Source organism: Nicotiana tomentosiformis, chromosome 4, assembly GCF_000390325.3.
Source record: "Nicotiana tomentosiformis chromosome 4, ASM39032v3, whole genome shotgun sequence".
NCBI classification, from domain to species: Eukaryota; Viridiplantae; Streptophyta; class Magnoliopsida; order Solanales; family Solanaceae; genus Nicotiana; species Nicotiana tomentosiformis.
The window spans coordinates 14,805,755-14,828,013 of NC_090815.1; the positions used below are offsets into that span (position 1 = coordinate 14,805,755).

The following is a 22,259-nucleotide window of genomic DNA, read 5'->3' on the forward strand; positions in this document are numbered from 1 at the left end:
GTTTAAATTCGAGGCTCAACTTTGTAGATTCGTAACTATCAATATAACAAAGGAATGAGTTTGTTTATGATTTGACTCTCATAATATTTGACTCTCCTACATTAAGTTTTGATCTTTGCGATGTGATTCCAGCTAAATTATGTTAATAATTATTCAGAGTTGAAATAATCACAAGATTTATCCTGTTTACGGTTGCTTGTAAGGCTCCAATTGTTATTTTATTTACCAAAGGACCAACAAGAGTTTTTGAATTAAAAGGTGAGTAGATGAAGCATTTTATTACAAAATATATTATGAAATATAAAGAAAGAAAGCGCATTGAGAATAAAATCACCATTTTGACATAACACAGTTATGTTATTAACAAGGGAAAATGATCAAATATACCTTTTACTTTCGAAAAATATTTAAATATACCCTTCATTAAACTATGAGTTCAAATATACCCATGCCACTATATTTTGGGTAAATATATCCCTCATTTAAACGGAGTGACACGTGTCATCGTCCTGTTAGTCAATTTTAAATATCTCCTAATTAATTAAAAAGACTCATTACCCATACCCGAAAAGTAATTTTCTAAAGCAATTTTTTTTATAAAAACTGGAAAAAACTAAAAAAAACATTTTACTAAAAAATAAAAAAAACGAAAATATTTTTTTCCAGTTTTTACAAACAGAAAAATATTTTCTAAAACAATATTTTTGTAAAAACTGGGAAAAAAACTAAAAAGCAATTTTCTAAAGCGTGTAAAAACTGGAAAAAACTGAAATTTTTTAAACTAAAAACTGAAAAAAAAATGAAAATATTTGTTTTTTTTCAGTTTTTACAAAAACATTGATTTAGAAAATTGCTTTTCAATTTTTTTTTCCAGTTTTTACAAAAACAATTGCTTTAGAAAATATATTTCAGTTTTTTTTAAAGCAATTTTTTTCTAAAAACTGGAAATAAAAAATTCAGTTTTTTCCAATTTTTACAAAAACATTGCTTTAGAAAATTACTTTAATTTTTTTTTTTCCAGTTTTTACAAAAACATTGCTTTAGAAAATATTTTTCAGTTTTTTTTTAAAGCAATCTTTTTGTAAAAACTGAAAAAAAATATTTTTGTTTTTTTCAGTTTTTAGTAAAAAAGAATTCAGTTTTTTCCCATTTTTACAAAAAAAAATTGCTTTTCGAGTATGAGTAATGAGTCTTTTTAATTAATTAGGAGATATTTAGAATTGGCCAACAGGACGATGACACGTGTCCCTCCGTTTAAATGGGGGTATATTTGAACCTAAATTATAGCGGCATGGATATATTTGGACTCATAGTATAACGAAGGGTATATTTAAATATTTTTTGAAAGTACAGGGGTATATTTGGCCATTTTCCCTATTAACAATTGTGTAGGTTAATTAAACTAACTATTAATCATATACTATATACATTTTGCAGACAGAAAAACTAGTATATGAGTTCATAGTCAAAACTCAAAATTAGAGGGGTCTATTCGGAACTCGTTTCCAAATGTCACATTAAAGCTCTAAAGACAATTGCAAATACAAGATAAATTTGCTAACTACAAGAGTATAAATAACCACAAAGTATGATACAACAACAACACAACTCAGTATAATCCCACTAGTGTGGTCTGGGGAGGATAGTGTGTACGCAGACCTTACCCCTTCCCTGAGGTATAATCCCACTAGTGGGGTCTGGGGAGGGTAGTGTGTACGCAGACCTTACCCCGTCCCTGAGGTAGAGAGGCTGTTTCCGATAGACCCTCGGCTCCCTCCCTCCAAGAACTCCACACCTTGCTCTTGGGGTGACTCGAACTCACAACCTCTTGGTTGGAAGTGAAGGGTGCTTACCACTAGAGCAATACACTCTTGTCCACAAAGTATGATAATAACAGTAAAAATAATGATAATATACCCAATGTATTCTTACAAATGGAGTACAAGGAGGCTAGTATATAGGCATATCTTACCCCTGCCTTGTGGAGGTCACACAAAGTATAACAAATATTATACCACAAAGTATAACAAATGTTAAAATTAAGATATTCCGTATAGTAGCGAGTAAGTTTAGACATTTTCAAGAAATAAACAAAATAAAAACACAGTGACGTACCGGAGCGTAACAACCTGTTTAGTCAAGTTTCTCCAAGGCCAAAAGCACTTTATTTTTTTAAAGTTTTTTTTTTTCAAAGTTGAAATGTTTGGTCAAGCTTGTAGAAGAAAAAAAAGTGTTTTTGCGTAAAAGCAGAAGCAGTTTTGGAAAAGCAGAAAAAAGTAAATTCTCCTCAAAACTACTTTTTCTGAAAAGTACTTTTAAGAAGAAAAAAAATACAATTAGAAGCACTTTGTAAAAGCTTGGCTAAATACTAATAGCCGCTCAAAAGTGTCTTTTAAATTAATTAGTCAAACACAAACTGTTTCTCACCAAAAGTACTTTTGAGAAAAAGCGTTTCTCAAAATAAGTTGATTTTAGAAGCTTGGCCAAACAGGCTATAAATGTCCAGCGACTCCAAATTTCAACCTGAAGTATAAATGGAGTCGAATAAGCAATGGGAACACTACAAAGCCACTGAAGCTAGAGTTAACTATTGCACCTCTCTAGTTTTGTCAACTGATTCACATATAAATGTTTGTGAGATACAGAAGAATTCATGCAACATGCTTGATGAGTAACTAAACCTTAAAGATCCGAACTCTGGAGAAGTTGTTCAAATTATATTCATAAAACAGATATATGCTGAGATGAAAACTTCAGTTGAGATGGCATAAATTTATCTTAGAAAGTAGTTAAAACAGAATATGGTACAAGAATGGCAAAGTCAAACAAGAACCAGCACAGGAACCTGGCAAGTTATAAACAGAAAAGATATGAGATGCACATGAATTTGCACCTACCACCAATGCAGAAAAAAGTTCCATCATTTTCAAGTGAAGGCAGAACTGATAGTTGGTAGCACTAGAGGAGAAATCTCTACATCATATATATATTAGCTGAGACATCAAATTTCTTTTATTGCAGAGGAGCAGTAAAAGAAGAGTTCATATTTTAAAGGTTGGCCAAACCGATGGTCGTCAACATTTTCTTGCTTTTCAATTAGGCCTTAGCTTATGCTGATTTCTCACTTAACATCAGAATGATTCAAAGAAATAACTTGTGATTAGTCCCTTTCCTTCACATTATGAGTGAATAATCTTACCCTCTCTTAACTGCGGACCATCAGTAGAACTGTGCATCTCATAGAATCCGAAGGTCCCAATCTGTAGCGTGTATGTAAATCTTTGGCATGATCAAGAATAGTAAATTGTCGTTGTACGCCTACTACTTTGTAAAGTCTAAACATAAAAAGAAGGCATACTTATCAAATTTTGGCTTGCAATAATAAACCTGATGCCTATCTGCGCAACAGCCTCTCTGCCTTCTTAAAGGTAGGGGTAAGGTCTGCGTACACACGACCCTCCCCGACCCCACTTGTGGAAATACACAAGATTTGTTGTTGTTGTTATTGTTGCTGCCTATCTGCGCAACCATTTAGCAGAATCCAAATTTCCAAAGCTTGAACAGATACTGCTTTTTCTCAACAATGATCAGGTCCGCTCTGGCGTAGGGTTAAACTAAAAGTTCCTTCAATTAGTGAAAACCATTCGGCTAACACATTTGCTCAAAAATCTAGAGAATCCTAATCCCCCGAGCTTCCAAAGGACGTAGCTTTTCTAAAGCGGAATTAAAGGCATGCTTTGACATACAACAAACCTCAGATTTTGTTCACTCATTCAAAACCAGATGGCTTAATGCACCAGATAAACACATTGCAAACACTATCCCAAACTAAGAGGCCTTAAACTAATTCCAGAAAACAACACTGAAGTTCTAAGAGAATGTTCTTCATCTACCACAGAAACTAATCCATCCTTTCCTCAGCCAAAAGGCACTAAACTTATTTTAAAGAGAAACCATCCACCATATTATAGCCACAGAAAACTAAAAGTTACTTTTGATAGGATGGAAAGGGAAAAGAGGAGATAATAACGGACTGAGCAACGAAGCGAGAGGATTCAGTCTTTTCAATTACAAAGTGGAAGATGCATTCGACAATGGGCAGGATTACTGCTTTTTTTTATTGCTAATATATTCTACTCTTCTTTTGACAATATATGAACGGGAGCATTTCACACAGCAGTAAGATTGTCGTTGTGTAAGCAGGAGGTCATGGGTTCAAGCCGCATAAACAGCACCGAATTGCCTTTTTTTTTATTTAACAAATATACTGAGCTGGGGCAGGAAGACAAATTATCTTCTTGGATCAATAATAATGGGAAGTGCAGAAACTACATGTCACAGTTATGAACTAACAAAATTTATCCACCTAATATAAGAACACAAATCAGAAGAAATTGCAGCAATCAATTACCATTCTACCAAATATTAAATTTACAAAATTACATGTCCAAACAAAATTTCAAATTTTGAATCAAATTAACATAACATTAAACATACCATATCCAAGAAATTACAACGAAACTATTGACTTCCACCTTCTTCCTCCAATTTCTTAACATAAGCTTTAAGCACCATAACCAAATTCCTAGCTGGAGCTTGAATAGTTCCAACAACAGCCGAAGCCGGTCCTTTCAAAGACCCAAGAAGTTGTGCATAAATCTCAGCCCGAGTAGGTAAAGTCTCAAGTGCCTTAAATTCCTCAGGCCCATAAAACTTCCCTTCAAAAACAGCACCAGTAAAATCATTTTCCTCTAATTTCTTTTCCTTCTGGAATGTTCTATAAGGTTTTAACGCAGCAGGAATTTCCTCACTGTGTACAAATAGCCACGCATTCATTCCTTTCATACACGGCTTTAACGCTTCCCATTTTGTCCCTTCAATTGCCTTAAGTACTAAGGTGTTTTTGGCGACGAGAAGTTTTGTAGTATCGGGCAGTTGGGATCTCAGTTCTTGAAATTGTTTGACTGTTAAGCCCTTGTAACCGATTCCAGCTAAAAGGTAGCAATCTTCGAGCTGTTGTTTTACAGTTTCTACTGTTTCTTCTTTCTTGGTTCTGCTAATAGCTGAACGGATGGTTAAATTTTTGGACTTGGGTTTGAAATGGGGGTGGGTGGGGAAAGTGAGGGGGTTATTGAAGTGGGATTTGAGAGAGAAAGGGTAGGAGTGAGAGGTAGAAGACGGTAAGGTGAAGAAAGTAGCCTCCATTGATGAAAGCTTGAGAATTTCGATTGGGAGAGAGATAAGGGATGTTGCTAATGTCTTTTGGTTGCCTTATCTTTTGTGCTAAAGGTGAATTTGGTGATATTTTCGGAAGATTCACTTGAATTCTATATATATATATATATATATATATATATATATATATATATATATATATTGCTTAATATTTTTCGAAAAATATTTTCTAAAATATGACCTTATTTGCTGAAAAATATTTTTAGGTGTTTGACTTTTGAAAATTAGTTTTCAAAAAAATACATTAGTTGAAGATTGATAAAAGTATTAGCTAATTGGACAATATTTGATAAAGTTATTGAAATAGATTGATAATAATATTTAAGAGTTGGTTAAATGAGTGATATCAAATTAAGAGTTGAAATGATTGTGAAGTAATATAACCTCCGTCCAAAAAAGCACGAGTATAATCTTTCAAAAATATTTTTCAGAAGAGAAAAAAAATGTAAATTGTCTTGCACAATTATACTTTTCGAAATTATTTAAATTTGTTTATATTTTTAGCATATTTATACTCTTGTAATTATCAAATTATTTTATTTTTGTTCATCACTAAAAGAACTCCAACATGAAATGGATGAACTCAACAAGTCCATAGTTTGAGAATAAAATTTTAAATTTACTCTTCAATTTTTTATTATAGTTCAAAATTATCTTAAGATTGAAGCTATATAGATCAAGGACAAAAATGAAACTTTTCCTAGAGAATATTAGACAAAATATAACTTAGTACAGAGTTGCTCAATTATTATATATAGTCTCGTAGATAAGCAAATTCGATCCTTTTTTTCTTTTAAGGAATATATATAATATAACGTACTAACGATTAACGAACCTCCTCTCCCGAACAAAACCCAAAGGAGAAGAAAATAGAAATGGCAGCTTTGAGCATTGGATATCAATTTCATTTCCATTTCAATCCTCCTAATCTTACTCCTTTACCGACCAAATTCAATTCTCTCGCTTTTACTGCTAAACACCCATTAAGACGGCATCACATTTGGTGCCCCAAAATCTATGCTCCACCAGCTGTTTCAGTAATGGCTTTTGGGTAGTTTTCTTTTTCCATTATTTTGCTAAGTTTTTCTGGAGTTCATGTTAGAGACACCCTATTTTATTTACTTAAGTATGTCCTCAACACGCCCACACACAAATTGGCCTGGTTGAGTGGTGGTGAGACTCGAATATAGGATCTCTATATGCTCTGATATCATATTAAAGCGTGTAACCATTTCATCTAAAAGCTTAAGTTGTTAAAAAAAATACATTTTTTATTTACTAGTTATATTCTTAAACAATTATTCTTAAACTCCTTTGTCTTCTAACTTAGATTTTTAGTTGTGGCTTTTAATTAAGAGGTGCTTCAATTGCTTATGTTATTACTTGTTGTTGCCTTTGTTTCGGTTTTCTGTTTGCATTATTTAGTGTTAGCTTTTGTATTTTCGCTTCGGTTGTCAGATTTGATTTGCTTGTTATTGCCCCTTTCATTTATCTTTCTTGAGCCGAGGGTCTACCGCCTTCTCAAAGGTAGGGGTAAGGTCTGCGTACACTATTCTCTCCCCATACTCCACTTGTGGTAATATACTGGGTATGTTGTTGTTGTTGTGCTTCAATTGGGTTCACTGTTTTTTGGTTAGTTTCACCAGTTGATTTCTTATTTGACTCAGAAGTTCCAGAGAGGTGCTTCCTCCTGCTCTTGATTCCTCTTCAGAGCCACCAGCTATCTTTGATGGAACTCCCAAGTTAGTTGCCTTTACTTTACTGCTGTTTTTTCTTTTGGCTCAGATGCGATTTTTGCCTTTTGGTTCTTATACTTTGTAGGATATAATATTGTTAATTTCTCGAATTGCCACCGAACTTTATCCACTATAACACCACCACCGAACTTTAAAGTAATGAACTTTACCCACTATAACAGTTCAATGAACTTTATCCACTGACGATAAAACCTTCCCATCAAGGCGACTTTACTGTTATATAGGTGTAGAATTTAGTTATAGTGTGTAAAGTTGTGACAAAAAGAAGCTTCATGACTTTAGTGTTACAATTGGTAAAATTCGGTGACCATATGTGAAATTAACCCGATATAGTATTTATCTCTAACTGTGATGGTGAATTTTATCAATTCTGCTTCATTTTCATGGTTGAAGGCTTTATATCTCTTACTCATGCCCATATGCCCAACGTACGTGGATTGCTAGAAATTATAAGGTCCGTAAGCAATCATTGATCTAGGATTTGCTTAAACATTATATTTAGTGTGTACTTGAATTCCTTCCATTTACCTATAAACTTAGTGATATACATTCGTGTATGTGAATCAGGGGTTGCAGGAAAAGATAAAGCTGGTTCCTATTGATCTAAAGAACAGGCCAGATTGGTACAAGGAGAAGGTTTATCCAGCAAACAAGGTGAAAGTGACATTACTGTTTCAAATAAATGGCGACTATTATTCAAATGGTTTATAGTATCTCCTTTCTTTGAAGTTTCCTCAGTCCATAATAACCATAGTATAAGCTGGTCCGCTTGTTGTTTTAGCACAGTAAATCTACAAAAGAAAGACGTAATTTATCGATTCCTAAACGATGTGTTGAAACCAGATTGTGTCTCTCTCTCTCTCTCTATATATATATATATGTGTGTGTGTGTGTGTATCTGTATTTGAGGTTCATCTGCAAGATTCTTTGATATGTGGTCTAAGTGCCATCATCGATTAGCTTACATATCGTGAACGCTGAAATTTTGCGAAAAAGAAAGAAAAGCTTATATCTGAATGGATGATAGATCAAAGGTAAATGAGCAGATTTAGGTCTTGCTAACTCACAGGTTTAGGTGACGAAATATACACACCTGTTAATTGCATTACACTTCACTGTCACTTTGTTGTGCTGATCCATGTGCTCGCCCTTTCCATCTCAAGACAGCTCCAAGAACTTATTTCTTTTCTTGCACAGGTACCATCACTGGAACACAACAATGAAGTTAAGGGTGAGAGTATGGATCTAATTAGATGTATTGACAGTAACTTTGAAGGACCTTCACTTTTCCCAGACGTAAGTTCTTGATAGGATTTTCCTTGAGATTTTCCTACTTTTGCCGTTTCACAACTTGTGTGCTAACTTCTGTAGGATCCTTCCAAGAGAAAATTCGCGGAAGAAATGTTCTCCCACTTTGACTCCTTTTACAAAGCTGTAATTTCGTCTTTCAAGGAAGACACAGTAAATGATGCAAGTAAGTTTTAACTCCTTTATAATTACATACTTGCTTTGGCATAGAAGCTTTGAGTCTGAGATGTGCTGTTGGTGTAGTTGCAGCATTTGATTCCATTGAGACTTCTCTTTCCAAGTTTGTTGATGGACCTTTCTTCCTTGGTACGTTCAGTCTGGTGAGTATCCATCCCTTATTTTTGGTTGTTCCAAATTCAATTGCGGAAAACTATCCGTAGATGGATTAGTAGGTGAAAAGGTGAAATTGACGGTTACAGTTTGTTTGGAAAGTTGTTACCTATTGTATTGTTACTTTAAATACAATGCTTATTTTGATTCATTACCTTGTATTTTTCACTCATTTTGTCCTTCCTTATTACTATATAATCCTATTTTATCTTTTATCCCATCTTTTTCTATAATAATTATATCCCGTACCCTACTTTTTCTTTATAATGTTATAAGTTTATTCTTCATATTGATGTGCGTGATATGATGAAACGACGGCAAATGATACAATCTATCCAAACATTGTATTCATCAAACAATACAAAACAATATAATACAATACAATACATTATGGAACGATATGTAATAACCATCCAAACAAGCTGTTAATGTTCACCATGGGATTATTTTTTGTAAATGCCTGAATATTTACTACCTTATATGTTTGATGGACAGGTGGATATAGCTTATGCTCCATTCATTGAAAGATTCCAGCCCTTCTTGCTCGATGTAAAGAACTTTGATATTACAACAGGCAGGACAAAACTTGCAGCATGGATCGAGGTATCACGGGGATTAACGTTTCTTGATTTTTCCAATGGCATGGTTTGACTGCCAGAATATAATTTTATCTAGAGTTATATACCAAAATATAAGCATTTTGAGTACTAGAACATGGTGTTTCTCTAAGCTTTTACTGGAGTTTGCTTCTTTCAAGTTTATATTGACGTTCTGCCCCCAAAGCTTTGGTCTAGTGGTAAGAGGGCAACTTTTGATGTGTGGGTTAAGCGCACGTTACAGGTTTGAAACCTGCCACATACAAAAGCGTGGTATCTGTGGAGAATGGTAGAGGGGCAGGCCCATCATCCACCAAGTTTTGAACCGTGCACCACTGTCTTTCGGGGATTTCTTGGTTATAAGAAAAGGTTTATATTGACGTTCTACCGGAGTTCTATAGTGCTATCCTTATGCTTAGCATATAATAGGAGAATCTACAGGTCAACCTATAATTTGAAGTCAAAGAGCGTACGTACAATTACATGCCCACATAGCGTCTTTAGTTAACTTAGATCTGATAGTACCCGTTCTATAATAGAAGCATATAACAGCTATTACCGCCCTAATAGCAAAATTTTCTGCGCGTGTGTATAAATATTTGTATAGACATTATGACTCAGCGCAACATTACTTGATCTAGTGTGGTGCATTTACTGCAGGAGATGAACCAAATTGAGGCTTATACAGTAACTAAACGCGACGCAAAGGAGCTTCTGGAAAGCTATAAAAAACGTTTCTTGGTAAATCGCTTATCTACTGCCTTTACTTCGATATTCTTTATCCAAAAGTTGTTTTATACCCATATTCACCGCCATTGTTTTCTTTTTGCAGTCTCAGGTTTGAGCTCTGCCATTACACAGCATCCACAATTATGCAAAGCTTACTGCTAAACAGTTTGTATGTGAATTAAATTGATGTATCACTGAAAAAATCAGTTTAACCAAAATTTCATAGCCTTCCTTCTACTTTGGCAGTCTAAGGAGAATGTCAAAAGATTTTTGAAATGCAAGAAGTTTCTTTTGGCATTCATCAGGCACATGAAGTTTGATTTTGCCCCCAAAACTTAATGCCCCTTGACTCAGAGCAAGCAAGCATGCTTAACAAAAAAAAGAACTAAGCATGCTTTAAAAGAACGAAAAGGGTCATATTTACCCTTCTGCTTTCAAATATTGTTCATATTTACCATCCTCACCATTATACTTTCGCAAAAATATGCCCTCCATCCTTTAAGAGACCGGCACCCACTAATTAATTGGACCTCGGTTAGTTGGCAACCAAAACTTCCACTTGTGGGTGGAGGTTTGTTGATTCTCACCTTGTAATCCCCTCCCCCTTTATGCATAGCAATCTGTTTTATTTTTGAAAAAGATGATATTCAACTTAGTGGTCTGAGCTCAAATTGATGGATGACTTGGTTTAGCTACATCTTGAGTTCCTCTGGGTCCATGGTTGTGTTCTTGCATGACAATAGGTGAAGATGAGCTTTGTTGTAGCCTGGTTCGTAGTGGGACAATAAGCAACTAAGTCTAGCAGCTGCCACGGAGTGGTATAGTCGAGCAATTGGTCAATTGGCTAGTGAGCCGGGGGAAAAATTGAATCAATATGATTTTAGTCAAGAACTTTTTGTTTTGACCAAAAAAAAAAAACAAGATTTTAATCATGAGAAGTGACACAATCAATATTGTTAAAAAACGTTCTATTCTTGCAGCATTTAAGAAACTAATTACTATGATAATAGCTGAGAAAGTTATTTCTAAAAATCCTGAACTTCTAGCCACACAAGGTCGTATCTCAATGCAGTTTATGTTTTAGTTCTCTGTTTTAGCTAAGATGTTAGTAGTTGCTACAACTTTTTTAATATGTGACCAACAAGCTTTTTTTAATCAACTAACGGATGATAGGAAAATGAAAAACAATTAATTGGCTCAATTATTTCCACCACCATCCCCCCCCCCCCCACCACTCCCCCACCCCACCCCCAAATCCAAATCCAAACAAAAACTCAAAACAGTCAATACCAGGTAAGTAGAAATTGGCACTCCATATTTATAATTTTCTGCAGACAACATAGCAACAAAGTAATTGGGGACAATTTCATTCTTTTTTTAGAGTCACAGGTTACATTCCAAAAACTCTGGTGTATATATCGCCAGACCTGGGCGCCTGGAATATCATATCTCCATATCCAGCATAGAAATTTTTAAAACCTAATCTCTCATTTTTCTGGAGTTCTGTCAAGCAGTCTACTTCATTACTATGATGGATATCGCGGAAACTATTGTGCTGGAAGCCATTAAAGATGTTACCATTGGCAAGCTTTTGTTGTGGAAATTGTGAATAGGAAGATGGATCAAAACTTTGGTGTTGGTTCACCATCGATGAGAAGCCATATATATCATCTAGACCAAAATATTCATCCCCGCCATGACCAGGAAATCTTTGTAATTGATGAACAGACGGTGTTTGTAAAGCAAAAACTTGAGAGAATTTCCCTTCTTGATCTACAGATTTTTGTTGCATCAAATGCCAGATTCTTGCCTGGTCTTCAAAGGCTCTCCTCTGTGGCACACAAGCTGACCCGTTTTCCAGGGCAGAGATATCAAAACCATTTGTTGGCTTGCCGCTTCCACAGCTTGATATGGCAGGTTCAACAAAATCAATATCACCTGCACTGCTAATACTTCCAGTTGATGGTGTGTGAAGCAGACTTGATGAAGAACTATTTACTAAACGACTTCCTGTAGAAATAACAGCAAAAGAAACTATATATTAACTTCACTCACAACAAACCACAGCTTATCATGCAACGAAAAACTGAAATGTGGTTGTTACCGGAGAGAGATCGTCCTATTTCATCGGATGAAGCAAAACCGCGAAGCAGATCCCCAGAGGGCATCGAGAATCCAGGTGGAGCCAAAACTTTTGGTCTAGTGACTGTTAGACAGCTCAGAAGTTTCAGTATACGGAAACCAATAAACTGCAACATTTTTCAATAATGTACCACTCTACTACAGTACAAAGATGCTCAAAAGTATGAAATAGAACACTACGGTGCAGCAACTGGTTCAATTAAATAACAGAGGTCACCAGAAATGCATATGTATATATAAACCCCTTACATTAAATCCCTTTGTATTTCCTCATTAGTATACAATTTGAAGCCTGGCAAACTTACCCGATCTTCCTCCCTTGAGAGCAATACCAAACAAAGCAAAGATAATAATTCCATTTCTCAAGCTACTTGTGCTAATAGTGTATTTATCTATTTGAATGATAATAGCAATCAACTATAAGCCAGAAAGCTTGTCAAACTATGACAAAATGTCTTTATATATATTAACTGAAACGTACACAACTTGTAAATACTATTGCCAGTACAGGTTTTAATGTACTGATGAATACAATATTATCATTATCAAAAACTATATTAACTGAAAGAAACTAACACATTAACACAAAGCAGAGTTAGGAAATCAAAGATAGTGTCATGTTTTATTCTAATAATTAAAGAATGAAAAGCCTATAGATAAGCGAGGATTTGACTAATTTCAACAGAAAATAGTTTTAACATGCAAGAAAATAAGGTGCATGCAGCAGCAAACATCTTAGAAGATCCCAATTTTATAACATTCTTTACTGATTTTACAGAATTCCTATCCAATAGGTACATTAGAATAAGTAACATAAAATTGGAAAGCCACTTGAAAGAAAGAAAATAAGAAGAAAATCAATTAAGGATAAATACATGTTGCAAAATCTGTTTTACTTGATAAAATAAGGAAAAGCTTTGCCGACACTTACTTTGATACGGAGCCTTCTGCACATACTGATCCTTGTTCTCTCTGAAATCTTGAGGGATGGATGAATTCTTTGATACCTGACCAATATTACTAAAAGGAGACTCTAAATCACATCCTTGCCTTGAAAAGTCATCTTGCTTCACAAAAGAGAACCCTGATTGATCATTGTGCAAAGAGTTCCAGGTAGCACCAAGCTTCCCATCAGATTCATTATACACGCCAGCAAAGCTACGACGCAAGGCCATTGAATCATCACATGAATCAAAGTCTATTGACATAATATTTGAAATAATACTGCTTTCTACAGCATTGAATGATGAATCCCCATAGTTAGTCGAGTTATCACTATCAATCCTCCGTAGGTGCTGCACTATTTCTTCATTGGAGAATGAGGTAGAACTTCTGTAAACCCTATCAGATTTGACAGATCTTTGGAATTTCATATCATGTAATCCTTCATTTAATATTGCATTTACACACGAAAGTGGCAGAGAAGCTTCATCCACTTGATTATGTAAAGCTCCATAATCCCTTCCATTGCCACTAGGACTATATGACTTATGTACAAATGAATGATCACCAGAGTCCTCTGTGGATTGAGCAGAACGAGATGGCATAAGAAAAGCCCTTTGAGCCACACTATTTGAATCCTTCGGTCCTTGATCATCAGAAGATATATAATGTTCCCTGAATGGTTCATCAGAAAATTCAACAAAATTTTGGTTCCCCCACATATTATTGACAAGGTGCGAAGATGGAACTTTGAACACAGTTGTGTTCGGATATGTTTCACGACCATGATTATCATTAGTAATGGTTACTGAAGATAGGTCAGAAGATAAATCCAAAATCCTACAATCATCACTGCTATTTCCATCTCTCTCTGCACCTGAAGTGTTGGACCGTCCAACAATATCTACAAAAGTTGTCATTCGGTTCGGCACACCAGCATCTACATCCTTATCATAAGGAATTCCATGAGCCGTGTAGCTACTGTAATTCATTGCATCATTTGCTGCATCCTAAATCACATAAAAGCTTTTGATGAACATGTTTGCAGTTCAAACCAAAGAATCCGTATACACTATAAGAAAAATACAGCGACTTTTGTGCTGAAACATGAGAACTATTTTTCAGATACTGTGCTAAAAAATTAACAACTCCACAAGCAGAACCAAACACCAAGGTTTCTTACACTTGTTGCATTTCTAATGCTAGATTTCTCAGTCGATGTATTCGATAATTCATCAATCGGGGGTGGCAAGACATTTCCTGAGCGATTCATCGTATTACTAATGTCACCAACAATTTGTTGAACTCTATTCCTGAATAACCAACAAAATGAAACCAATGCTTAGACATACCCAAGAGAAATGTACCATTATGCAACGACAACAATACATAAGACCCTTTAGCTAAGACCATTACAGATATATAAACTTCAGGAACCTCTGAGGTCCACTAGAAAAAACCCACAGGGCATTCCTTCAGAATATCGAAGATTTTTCAAGTCCCAACATTCAATTAGCGCAAGAAAAAGAGCTTGTCAATTCCCATATATTCTGATAAATGGGAAACGAGGACAACACAAACTGCCTCCTCATTATTTATCCACTAGTCTCTCTGCACATGCATTGCACCACGTGTATCCTATATATATATATATATATATATAAAATATCTATACTAAAATATATTTCATATCATTTAAGAAAGAAAGACTAAAGATACATAAACTAAGAGTGAATAGAATAGAAAAATGATTCTATCAAAATATTTGGAAAAACTATTGTCGAAGAAATGATTATTTAACTCACAAAGGAGTAAATTAGAAATCCATCAACACAATTTATTTGTCATATGTTCCTTGGACTAAAAATTTTAGCAAGACATGCCAAAAGCACATAAACTAAAATATGAATAAAGTAGAAAAGCGACTCTACCATAATAACATTAAAATAGTTAGAATCAAAAACACAAAAAATAATTGCATAAACATAAAGATAAGTTAGTTTCTCGGCATGTGCAGTGCACGTGTATGCCAAGTCATATAGTACATCATTTTATAATAGAAAATCAATATTGTTCCTCTACAACTCATCCTTGTACTATTGCATAAGCCATTTGAGGGTCCAAATGTTTAAGTAGCATGATAGGTGTATTTCTTTCAAACTAACCTGTTCAAGGAAGCATAGATATATATAATTTCTTATTAGTGTTTATAGTCACATAAGTGTGTATGTACATAACTGGAGCAGAAGGATGAAGAGAGCAGAACTTTTATGTGTCAAAGAATATATAATCAACCCACCTAAAGTTTGTTTTGAAGTTTTGCCTCTAACTGCGAATTACCATAGTTTAGTTATGTGATATTTCTAATACGTAAACATCTCGGTCCAGGAAAAGCCACAAAAAGAGAGAGAGAAGGCCTTACTATCATAATTAAATAAATGTGTTTGAGAACTGCTAAAGTTCAATGCTTAATGTAACAAAGATGCCTGTGTCGAATACTTGAATTACTATCAGAATTCAATTCTCACTTGAGAATTGCAAACTTGCTAAAGCATAATGCTGACAAAGACGTCTGTGCATGTTCATTAGTTAGGCTTTTTCTTTTCTCCAAGGGTTGTGACTTTTAATGAATGACGATTTGCTAATTAAGAATTGTTAGTAGGAAAATAGAGTATTTAAATTATTTAAAATGACATTTAAGTAACCATTTAAATAATTAGACAGTTATCCTTTATTTATACGCTAGTCATCTCAAATACTAACCATTCAGAGAATATATCTCAGTTGAATAATTGTAAACAATGATTCAGAAACTAATTAAGGTAAAATTATAATAAAATCAACGAAAGAACAAAACCAAGGAACTTACAACTTGACTTTGCTAGGAATTAGGTATGGGAAGATAGAATAGTAATAGTGCCAAAAAGCTGATAAAGGAGATTAGGAAAAATTTAGTAAGAAAAGACTAAGTGAAAAAGATAAGAATTTGGTGGAGTAGAGTTTGGATTCCACATGTTGCTTTAATGGTAAAGACCGAAGATTGAGAGAAACTGGGGTTCTGATTTTTTGAGAGAGCAAAATTTAGATGAAGGCATTTTGGAAAAGGCATCTGGCGCCAAAAGGGTGCGATTGTTGAGAGAGGCACGTATGTGTAGGGTTTTCTGTTTGTTTTTTCTTTAAAAAAAATTAAGTGAAGGGTAATTTCATATTAAGCTACTAAAATAAGGATAATTTTGTAATTTGACTTTTAGCTAAAGGGGTTCCAGTTTTTAATATATTGTAGATAGATAATGAATAATCCTCTTACTAGAAAACTCTTAGTATATTAGAGATACAACTACTAAAGTACATTAGAGAGCCCCTAGTGTGAAATATCCTAAAGTACCGAGTATTGAAATACTATGGACCCAAATAGAGCATTTATGATATTGAGTATTTCATAAAGTAAATCCAACTAGCTTGGGATTGAGGCGTAACTGTTGTTGAATAACAAATCCTTTATGATCTCACCCAGAAAATAAACAGGTTGGCATTCATCAATTCTCTGAAGATTATAAATTCACATAACAGTATAAGGCAAGAGTTTGCATGTTTCATCGGATATTATCATGCAACTTCAATGTCAATCGCAAAAAGTTTGAGATATTAAAAGAAAACTACTGAAGCACATTGGGAAATAGAACGTACACTCTTTCAATATGGGTAACTACAATTTGACTTCCCTCATTTGTCGATCATGACTACATGAGAACATTCAAGAGACCTTCAGCACCTTTAGGCAGCCTACGACACATAGTTGGCCAAAACGATATCTCTATTAAGGTACAACAGGACTATCATTCTTGTCAACCAAATATCAAAATCAGATACTTGGAATACCAGTTTCTGCATGTAAAGCTTGCGGACCACATATTGGATTGTCAAACGATTTCGCTAGTATTGCTAAACTGAGAAACTGAATGTTTCTTTTATGCACTATGTTTCATCCCACCCATAAGAGGACGCTGGAAAAATAAGACAACTATAATTTCTTATCAGTGATGCAGTCATATACTGCCCTTTCAATTTTAACCTAAAATTGCATGCGCACATCAAAGGGCGATAACACATTTATATTGGAGGCTAAGAGGAATTTCTGTGTGCTTAATACCTTGTATGAATTGCAGCTACATCATCTTTACCAAAACTATCTTCATCAGCACCAATGCTATGCAAATATAGACAAGAAGGATTACCGCAAGGCTGGACAAACGAATAAAGCATGTCAACACTGGTTATTCATTTGTTCGGTAAATTATAACATGCGCTCATAAAGGGAGTGATAGGAAAAACGGCGATCACAAAAGCATGCGCTCCATACCATGTTTCTCAACCACGCATGACAGTACTTTGCAGTCCCAAAGGATGCTCTGCATAGGCCATTTTCACTGTCAAAAAATGACATTATGCCTGCATGACCAAGAATGTAAAGGAGGGGGTGTAGATGCTTACCTCAAATACCTACCTTCCAAGACAAAACCATGTACAGACTGAATACATTGTACGGCTTCCTCTTCTTTTGAATACGTAATATATCTGCAAGAAACAAGATGCAGAAAGAGATCGAATATGAGATCGACAATCTTGGGGGGGAACACATACAATCAAATCAAAATTGAACAGTAAATTATGCACACTTTAGAAATGCACAAGTATATGACACTGTTATGATTATCTGAATACACCAGGAGTCCAACAGTTTCAACTTCCATTGCATTGAAACAAAATCCAAACTAAACCTTCTATCCCCCCCCCCCTCTTTCAGTTTAGGCAACTAGGTAATTTTAACAGCTTCCACAATTCCAGCCTCTTACAGATCATGTATCATGGCTATGGCCACCTTTCAATTAAGCACTACCAATTTCGCCTCTTTCAAGTTTCAACTAGTGATACAACAATAGTTATTATCTTGCAACATCCTGATTGAAAACTTTTTAAAATAATTGAAAAAGGAACTACAAGTTAACCATTATACGCTTTAGTAATATTCAACAACCCAACACCGCTGTCAACATTGTGAAAACTGGCTCACTTTTTAACCTTAAACTTGAAAATTTCTTCAGAAAGAATTCAGAGATTTGAGTTTTTCTACAACAGGACTTAGAAATATATATCCCAAGCTAAAACCAATTCAAAAAGGAAAAGCAAAACAAAAGAACATACATATCCAAGGTATAATTTTTTGAGATGGACATAACCAAAGTATAATTGTTAACAAAAGACTAACTAGGCAAAAAAACAGCTGAGGGTACAAGAACCTACAATTGAAAGGATCATAATAACTAGAACATTATATTAGTATTAATGCAACAGTGGAAATTTCAGGAAATGAATGATTGTCAGCAAGACCAATAGGAAGAAACCCAAGACACTAGACCATAGCAACATAAAATAATAATATTGCATTTGAAAAAAATAATAATAATGCCCCCAAGGCCTAGCTCAAGTGGCAAAGGGTGGTGGATTTGTGTCTTAGGTCACAGGTTCAAGCTCCCACACCATGAAAAGCAAAGCCTGGTATTTAAGTGGAGAAGGGTAGAGGGGCGGGCCCATTATCCACAGAGTTTCGAAGGCTGCGATTGGTCCAAAGGATCGGCCCCAAACAGATTTCTCGGTCATAAAAAAAAAAAAAATAATAATAATAATAATATTGCCCTAACACAGAAATAAGATCTAAACGAGGGACCAATCAGAATGAAGTAATGGGAACATATCAAGGTACTGGGTACATAATATCAGAGAAAAATAAAAATGAACTCCCACTGTTTGAGACAATACTTGGACTAATTGAATCTAAGGAAACAAACAGCCAATAACAGCAAATCCCTCAGTAATAAACACCTAAAAACCAAGATAACCAAGATATGAATCATTTACTCACACACTACAGGTATCATTAACAAATTGCTGGATTGCACCGCCAGTAGTCCGAGACAGAGAAATTTTAGTTACTTTTCCATACTGCCCAAAATATTCTTTCCGCTTTAAAAGCTGCTCAAAAGTAAGAATCATCAGTAGGGAAATGGAGAAAAAGAAATTTTACTATAATCACAAGGTTAAGAAAAATTGGAATAAACAAAACCAGTTGCTTCACTAAAAGATATAAAATAAAAGAAACAAAAAAAGAAAGATACAGAAGCAATTAGCAAGGCGTAACACAAAAAAAAACCATACATCTTCATCTGCAAGACTAAGAGGCAGCCCAATCACATATGCCATTTTACGTTGAATGACCCGAGCATTTGTGAGATCCTTCTTGATTTCATTAGATTTTGGCTTTGCTTTTGATTGTTTGCTTTTTCGGTGGACATTGTTGTTCCCTGCTCTGTTTGAAACTAAATGTGTGTTACATTCCGTCTCCAAACACCTTCAAAAGTAAATTAGTCACGAGGGGAAAAACCTCTCAATATTTTCTTGCATTTTAACTACTTTCTCCTTTTTGTATGTTGTTCGACATGCAGGACATCGACCCTCTGACTCATCTTTTTCTGCCATGTCCATTATGTGATGCCAACACCAAAGACACACCTGTAGTAATAAAAGTAAAAAAGAAGCAATTAAAAAGAAAACAGTTTATATATTTGAAATTCTATATCTTAGAATGCCTTCCTTAAATATCATATTATCAAGCGAGCTGTCTTATCAAGATTTCAGCAATTACCTAATAGTGGGGACAACATCAACTACTTGGAAGTGTGATAGCTAAGATATATCTTATTTATTCCTTTCAATTGGCTTTAGATAGCTGAAAATTCTGAACTGGATCAAAATTTAAACATGAAATAATCATTTAGCATTGGTTTCTCCAGCTGAGGACGACAATTCTGATATGCAAATAGATTAACAACTGCTCACAACCCTCTACTGTTTTGTAAATATTAAAGATGACATTAAGAGTATAACCAAAGTCACGTATACTAAGGAACGAATCTTTTACCATGTTCTTATATCAACTTGTAAAAAGCGTGCTACAATGAGAAGAGCTCAAGAGAGCAATAGTTGCATTTTTTTATACATAGAAGAGCATGAGGTCATATGGTGGTGCCAAAGCCCGCAAACATACCACCTTAACACAATTAGCTATTCCAAAAGGTCACAAAATCCACAGTAAAAAAGAACTCCAGAAAGTGTTGCTTGCGTTTTGATGAGCAGTTAAGCAGCTGGATCACAATTTTTTTTTATGAAGCAATGACTAGCAGCTAAGTCACACATATCATTCATAAATTAGCACTAAATGTGTCTTCTACAATTATCAGATAATTGCAAATCACAACAATCGAAATTATAATGAAAAAAAGCTAGAGAATTGATACCTGATAACCACATTTACAAGGCTTAAACTGCTGATCTGTCCAGTCCATCTCTTCGGCACAAAGAGGACACCTTTTCTCTTCTTCATTGCTCATGATTGCCCTGTAATATATTTCAAATTTTACGTAAACCATAAATTCAATTAATTTCTACTACATTGACAGCTGAACACATTAAAAGTAACTCTCACCTACATTTTCTGCAAATCTAGTACATTTATTTTAAAGCGAAAGCAAATACTTCAAAACCCTAATTTAAAGGTAAAAATGCCACAGTTTCCATTACAGATCAGAAAATTTGAAAATACATAACCAGATTCAAATGCACTCAATTGCCACATCGCATGATGTGATTCACACATACATACACATATGCATTTTCATTAAGAAAATTGTGCATGCATAAATTTTACTCTTATCGAAATAATTAAAATAAAAAAGCGAATTTTACATACATTTTAGCATCAAATGCAAATGTGGAATTGAAAGTTAGGGTTTTGAAAGTTTTCAGATTTGCAGAAAAAGAGCGTAAAATGGAGAAAAGAGAAACAAACTTACAGTGACTTTTGATGATGAAGAAAGAAAGGCAGAAAGAGAGAGAGAGAGAGAGAGAGAGAGAGAGAGGCGAAAAAACAACTGGGTGAAGAGTGCGGCACACAAAGGATTGAATTGAAAGGCACAAGATTACAGATAGAGACCGCTTTTAATGGTTGGCTTCTGTTTAAATTGATGAAATCTGACTTTTGTATTATTATTTTGTTTTTATTATAGTCGGTAGCGGGAAAATAAAAAAAATGAAAAATAAGAGTCCCGCTTTGAGGAGGGAAAAGGAAAATAGATAGAGGGGGAAAGGGACCACCAAGCTTTTCGATTATCCGAATGTTAGGACTTATAGGAGTAGTTAATTGAGTCTTTAAAGAGAATATAACTTGTCTAAGATCTATTTTTGTGCTTTGTATTGTTTGTACTAATCGTTTTGGTAAGTTGCTAGGTTAAGAAATAAAACTTGTATCGGTACAAAAAATTTATTCGGATATAATCTTAAGTTAAATATATTTTGGTCCAAATAAATGTTATGGACTAATATAATTGGATTAATTACTTAAGTCCAATAAATATTGGTTGGGCTAGACCATTTAGTTGAGCTACAAGTGATAAGCCACTTTATTAGGCCCAATATGTCATCTTCATAGGGGCCCAATTTGGTACCACGTGTCAAATGACTTGGCACGCCAAGTCAAATGAAAGATCTAATAAGATTGTGCCACCTGTTAAAATGACAAGGTATGCCAAATTAAATTAAAAGACCAATAAAAGCGCACCACATGTGCAAGTGACATGTTCTAGCCAACAAATGCGGCATTGCTTCAATCTGATTGGTCAGAAAGAGTTTGTTCTCATCACAATTCTTCTCTCCCACAACTATAAATAAGGGTCTTCATAACTGAGAAAAAGGACCAGAAGTTATAACAAGAAGCAAGAAAGAGCTCGTGGATCAAACGTTGCAAATTCCTCCACAAGTTTCAAGCTTCAAGAAATCAAGTTCAAGCTCAAGAACGAAGAACAAATCAAGATTGAAGGAGTACAAGTTCAAATCAAAGTTCGTGCTAGTTGAATTAAAGATCATCGTTCGTGACAACAAATATATATTCAAAATCAAGCTCAAAGGCCCTTGAATTTATTTACTGTTGAAAAGAAGAATCAGAGGAATCATAGAGATTGTAACACTCAAATATTATTTGAAATAAAATACTACAATTGTTGTAATATTTTCGGTGTTGATTTTATTTTTCTCGACGCAAATTTATTGTCTACAAATTCTGGCACACCCAGTGGGACAATCTCTACTTCTCATCTCAACTTTTCAATCA

At 34.6% G+C, this 22,259-nt stretch overlaps 3 protein-coding genes and 1 long non-coding RNA gene across 6 annotated transcripts; 1 reads left to right on the forward strand and 3 right to left on the reverse strand.

The window, feature by feature from the left end:
* Positions 1 to 4,384: 4,384 nt before the first annotated feature.
* On the reverse strand, positions 4,385 to 5,311 carry LOC104111556 (large ribosomal subunit protein uL10c). Its single transcript, XM_009621279.4, has one exon. It carries the CDS (start codon positions 5,203 to 5,205, stop codon positions 4,522 to 4,524), a length of 684 nt encoding a protein of 227 aa, XP_009619574.1. The 5' UTR covers positions 5,206 to 5,311; the 3' UTR covers positions 4,385 to 4,521.
* A 719-nt stretch (positions 5,312 to 6,030) lies between these two features.
* On the forward strand, positions 6,031 to 10,254 carry LOC104111555 (protein IN2-1 homolog B-like). 2 transcript variants are annotated; one of them, XM_009621276.4, is made up of 10 exons: positions 6,031 to 6,286; positions 6,903 to 6,977; positions 7,386 to 7,446; positions 7,560 to 7,646; positions 8,190 to 8,288; positions 8,364 to 8,466; positions 8,544 to 8,620; positions 9,126 to 9,233; positions 9,887 to 9,967; positions 10,059 to 10,254. In XM_009621276.4, exons 1-10 carry the CDS (start codon positions 6,111 to 6,113, stop codon positions 10,068 to 10,070), a joined length of 879 nt encoding a protein of 292 aa, XP_009619571.1. In that variant the 5' UTR covers positions 6,031 to 6,110; the 3' UTR covers positions 10,071 to 10,254. The 2 variants fall into 2 exon arrangements, with proteins under 2 accessions (XP_009619571.1, XP_009619573.1); XM_009621278.4 differs by having other exon boundaries at positions 6,906 to 6,977.
* A 995-nt stretch (positions 10,255 to 11,249) lies between these two features.
* Positions 11,250 to 21,118, reverse strand: LOC104095563 (uncharacterized). 2 transcript variants are annotated; one of them, XM_009601715.4, is made up of 12 exons: positions 20,947 to 21,118; positions 20,392 to 20,491; positions 19,479 to 19,606; positions 19,253 to 19,403; positions 18,960 to 19,069; positions 17,531 to 17,614; positions 17,400 to 17,448; positions 17,190 to 17,281; positions 14,223 to 14,352; positions 13,029 to 14,049; positions 12,060 to 12,161; positions 11,250 to 11,965 (listed from the first exon to the last, which is right to left on the reverse strand). In XM_009601715.4, the coding sequence occupies exons 2-12, from the start codon at positions 20,482 to 20,484 to the stop codon at positions 11,346 to 11,348; spliced, it is 2,580 nt and encodes an 859-aa protein (XP_009600010.1). In that variant the 5' UTR covers positions 20,485 to 20,491; positions 20,947 to 21,118; the 3' UTR covers positions 11,250 to 11,345. The 2 variants fall into 2 exon arrangements, with proteins under 2 accessions (XP_009600010.1, XP_009600009.1); XM_009601714.4 differs by having other exon boundaries at positions 20,844 to 20,950.
* Positions 16,134 to 17,181, reverse strand: LOC104095562 (uncharacterized). Its single transcript, XR_686146.3, has 2 exons — positions 16,919 to 17,181; positions 16,134 to 16,822 (listed from the first exon to the last, which is right to left on the reverse strand). It is a non-coding gene; the product is annotated as an uncharacterized lncRNA (long non-coding RNA).
* Positions 21,119 to 22,259: the final 1,141 nt, after the last annotated feature.

What these genes read in the sequence shown, in the direction of transcription:
- LOC104111556 (XM_009621279.4), bottom strand. Translation starts at nt 5,205, where the DNA reads ATGGAGGCTACTTTCTTCACCTTACCGTCTTCTACCTCTCACTCCTAC.
- LOC104111555 (XM_009621276.4), top strand. Translation starts at nt 6,111, where the DNA reads ATGGCAGCTTTGAGCATTGGATATCAATTTCATTTCCATTTCAATCCT. An exon ending in GTTTCAGTAATGGCTTTTGG is followed by an intron (nt 6,287 to 6,902) that starts GTAGTTTTCTTT and finishes TATTTGACTCAG; the next exon opens with AAGTTCCAGAGAGGTGCTTC. An exon ending in GACCTTCACTTTTCCCAGAC is followed by an intron (nt 8,289 to 8,363) that starts GTAAGTTCTTGA and finishes TAACTTCTGTAG; the next exon opens with GATCCTTCCAAGAGAAAATT.
- LOC104095563 (XM_009601714.4), bottom strand. An exon ending in CTTGTAAATGTGGTTATCAG is followed by an intron (nt 19,607 to 20,391) that starts GTATCAATTCTC and finishes TTATTACTACAG; the next exon opens with GTGTGTCTTTGGTGTTGGCA. An exon ending in GCAGAAGGCTCCGTATCAAA is followed by an intron (nt 12,162 to 13,028) that starts GTAAGTGTCGGC and finishes GCTGTCTAACAG; the next exon opens with TCACTAGACCAAAAGTTTTG.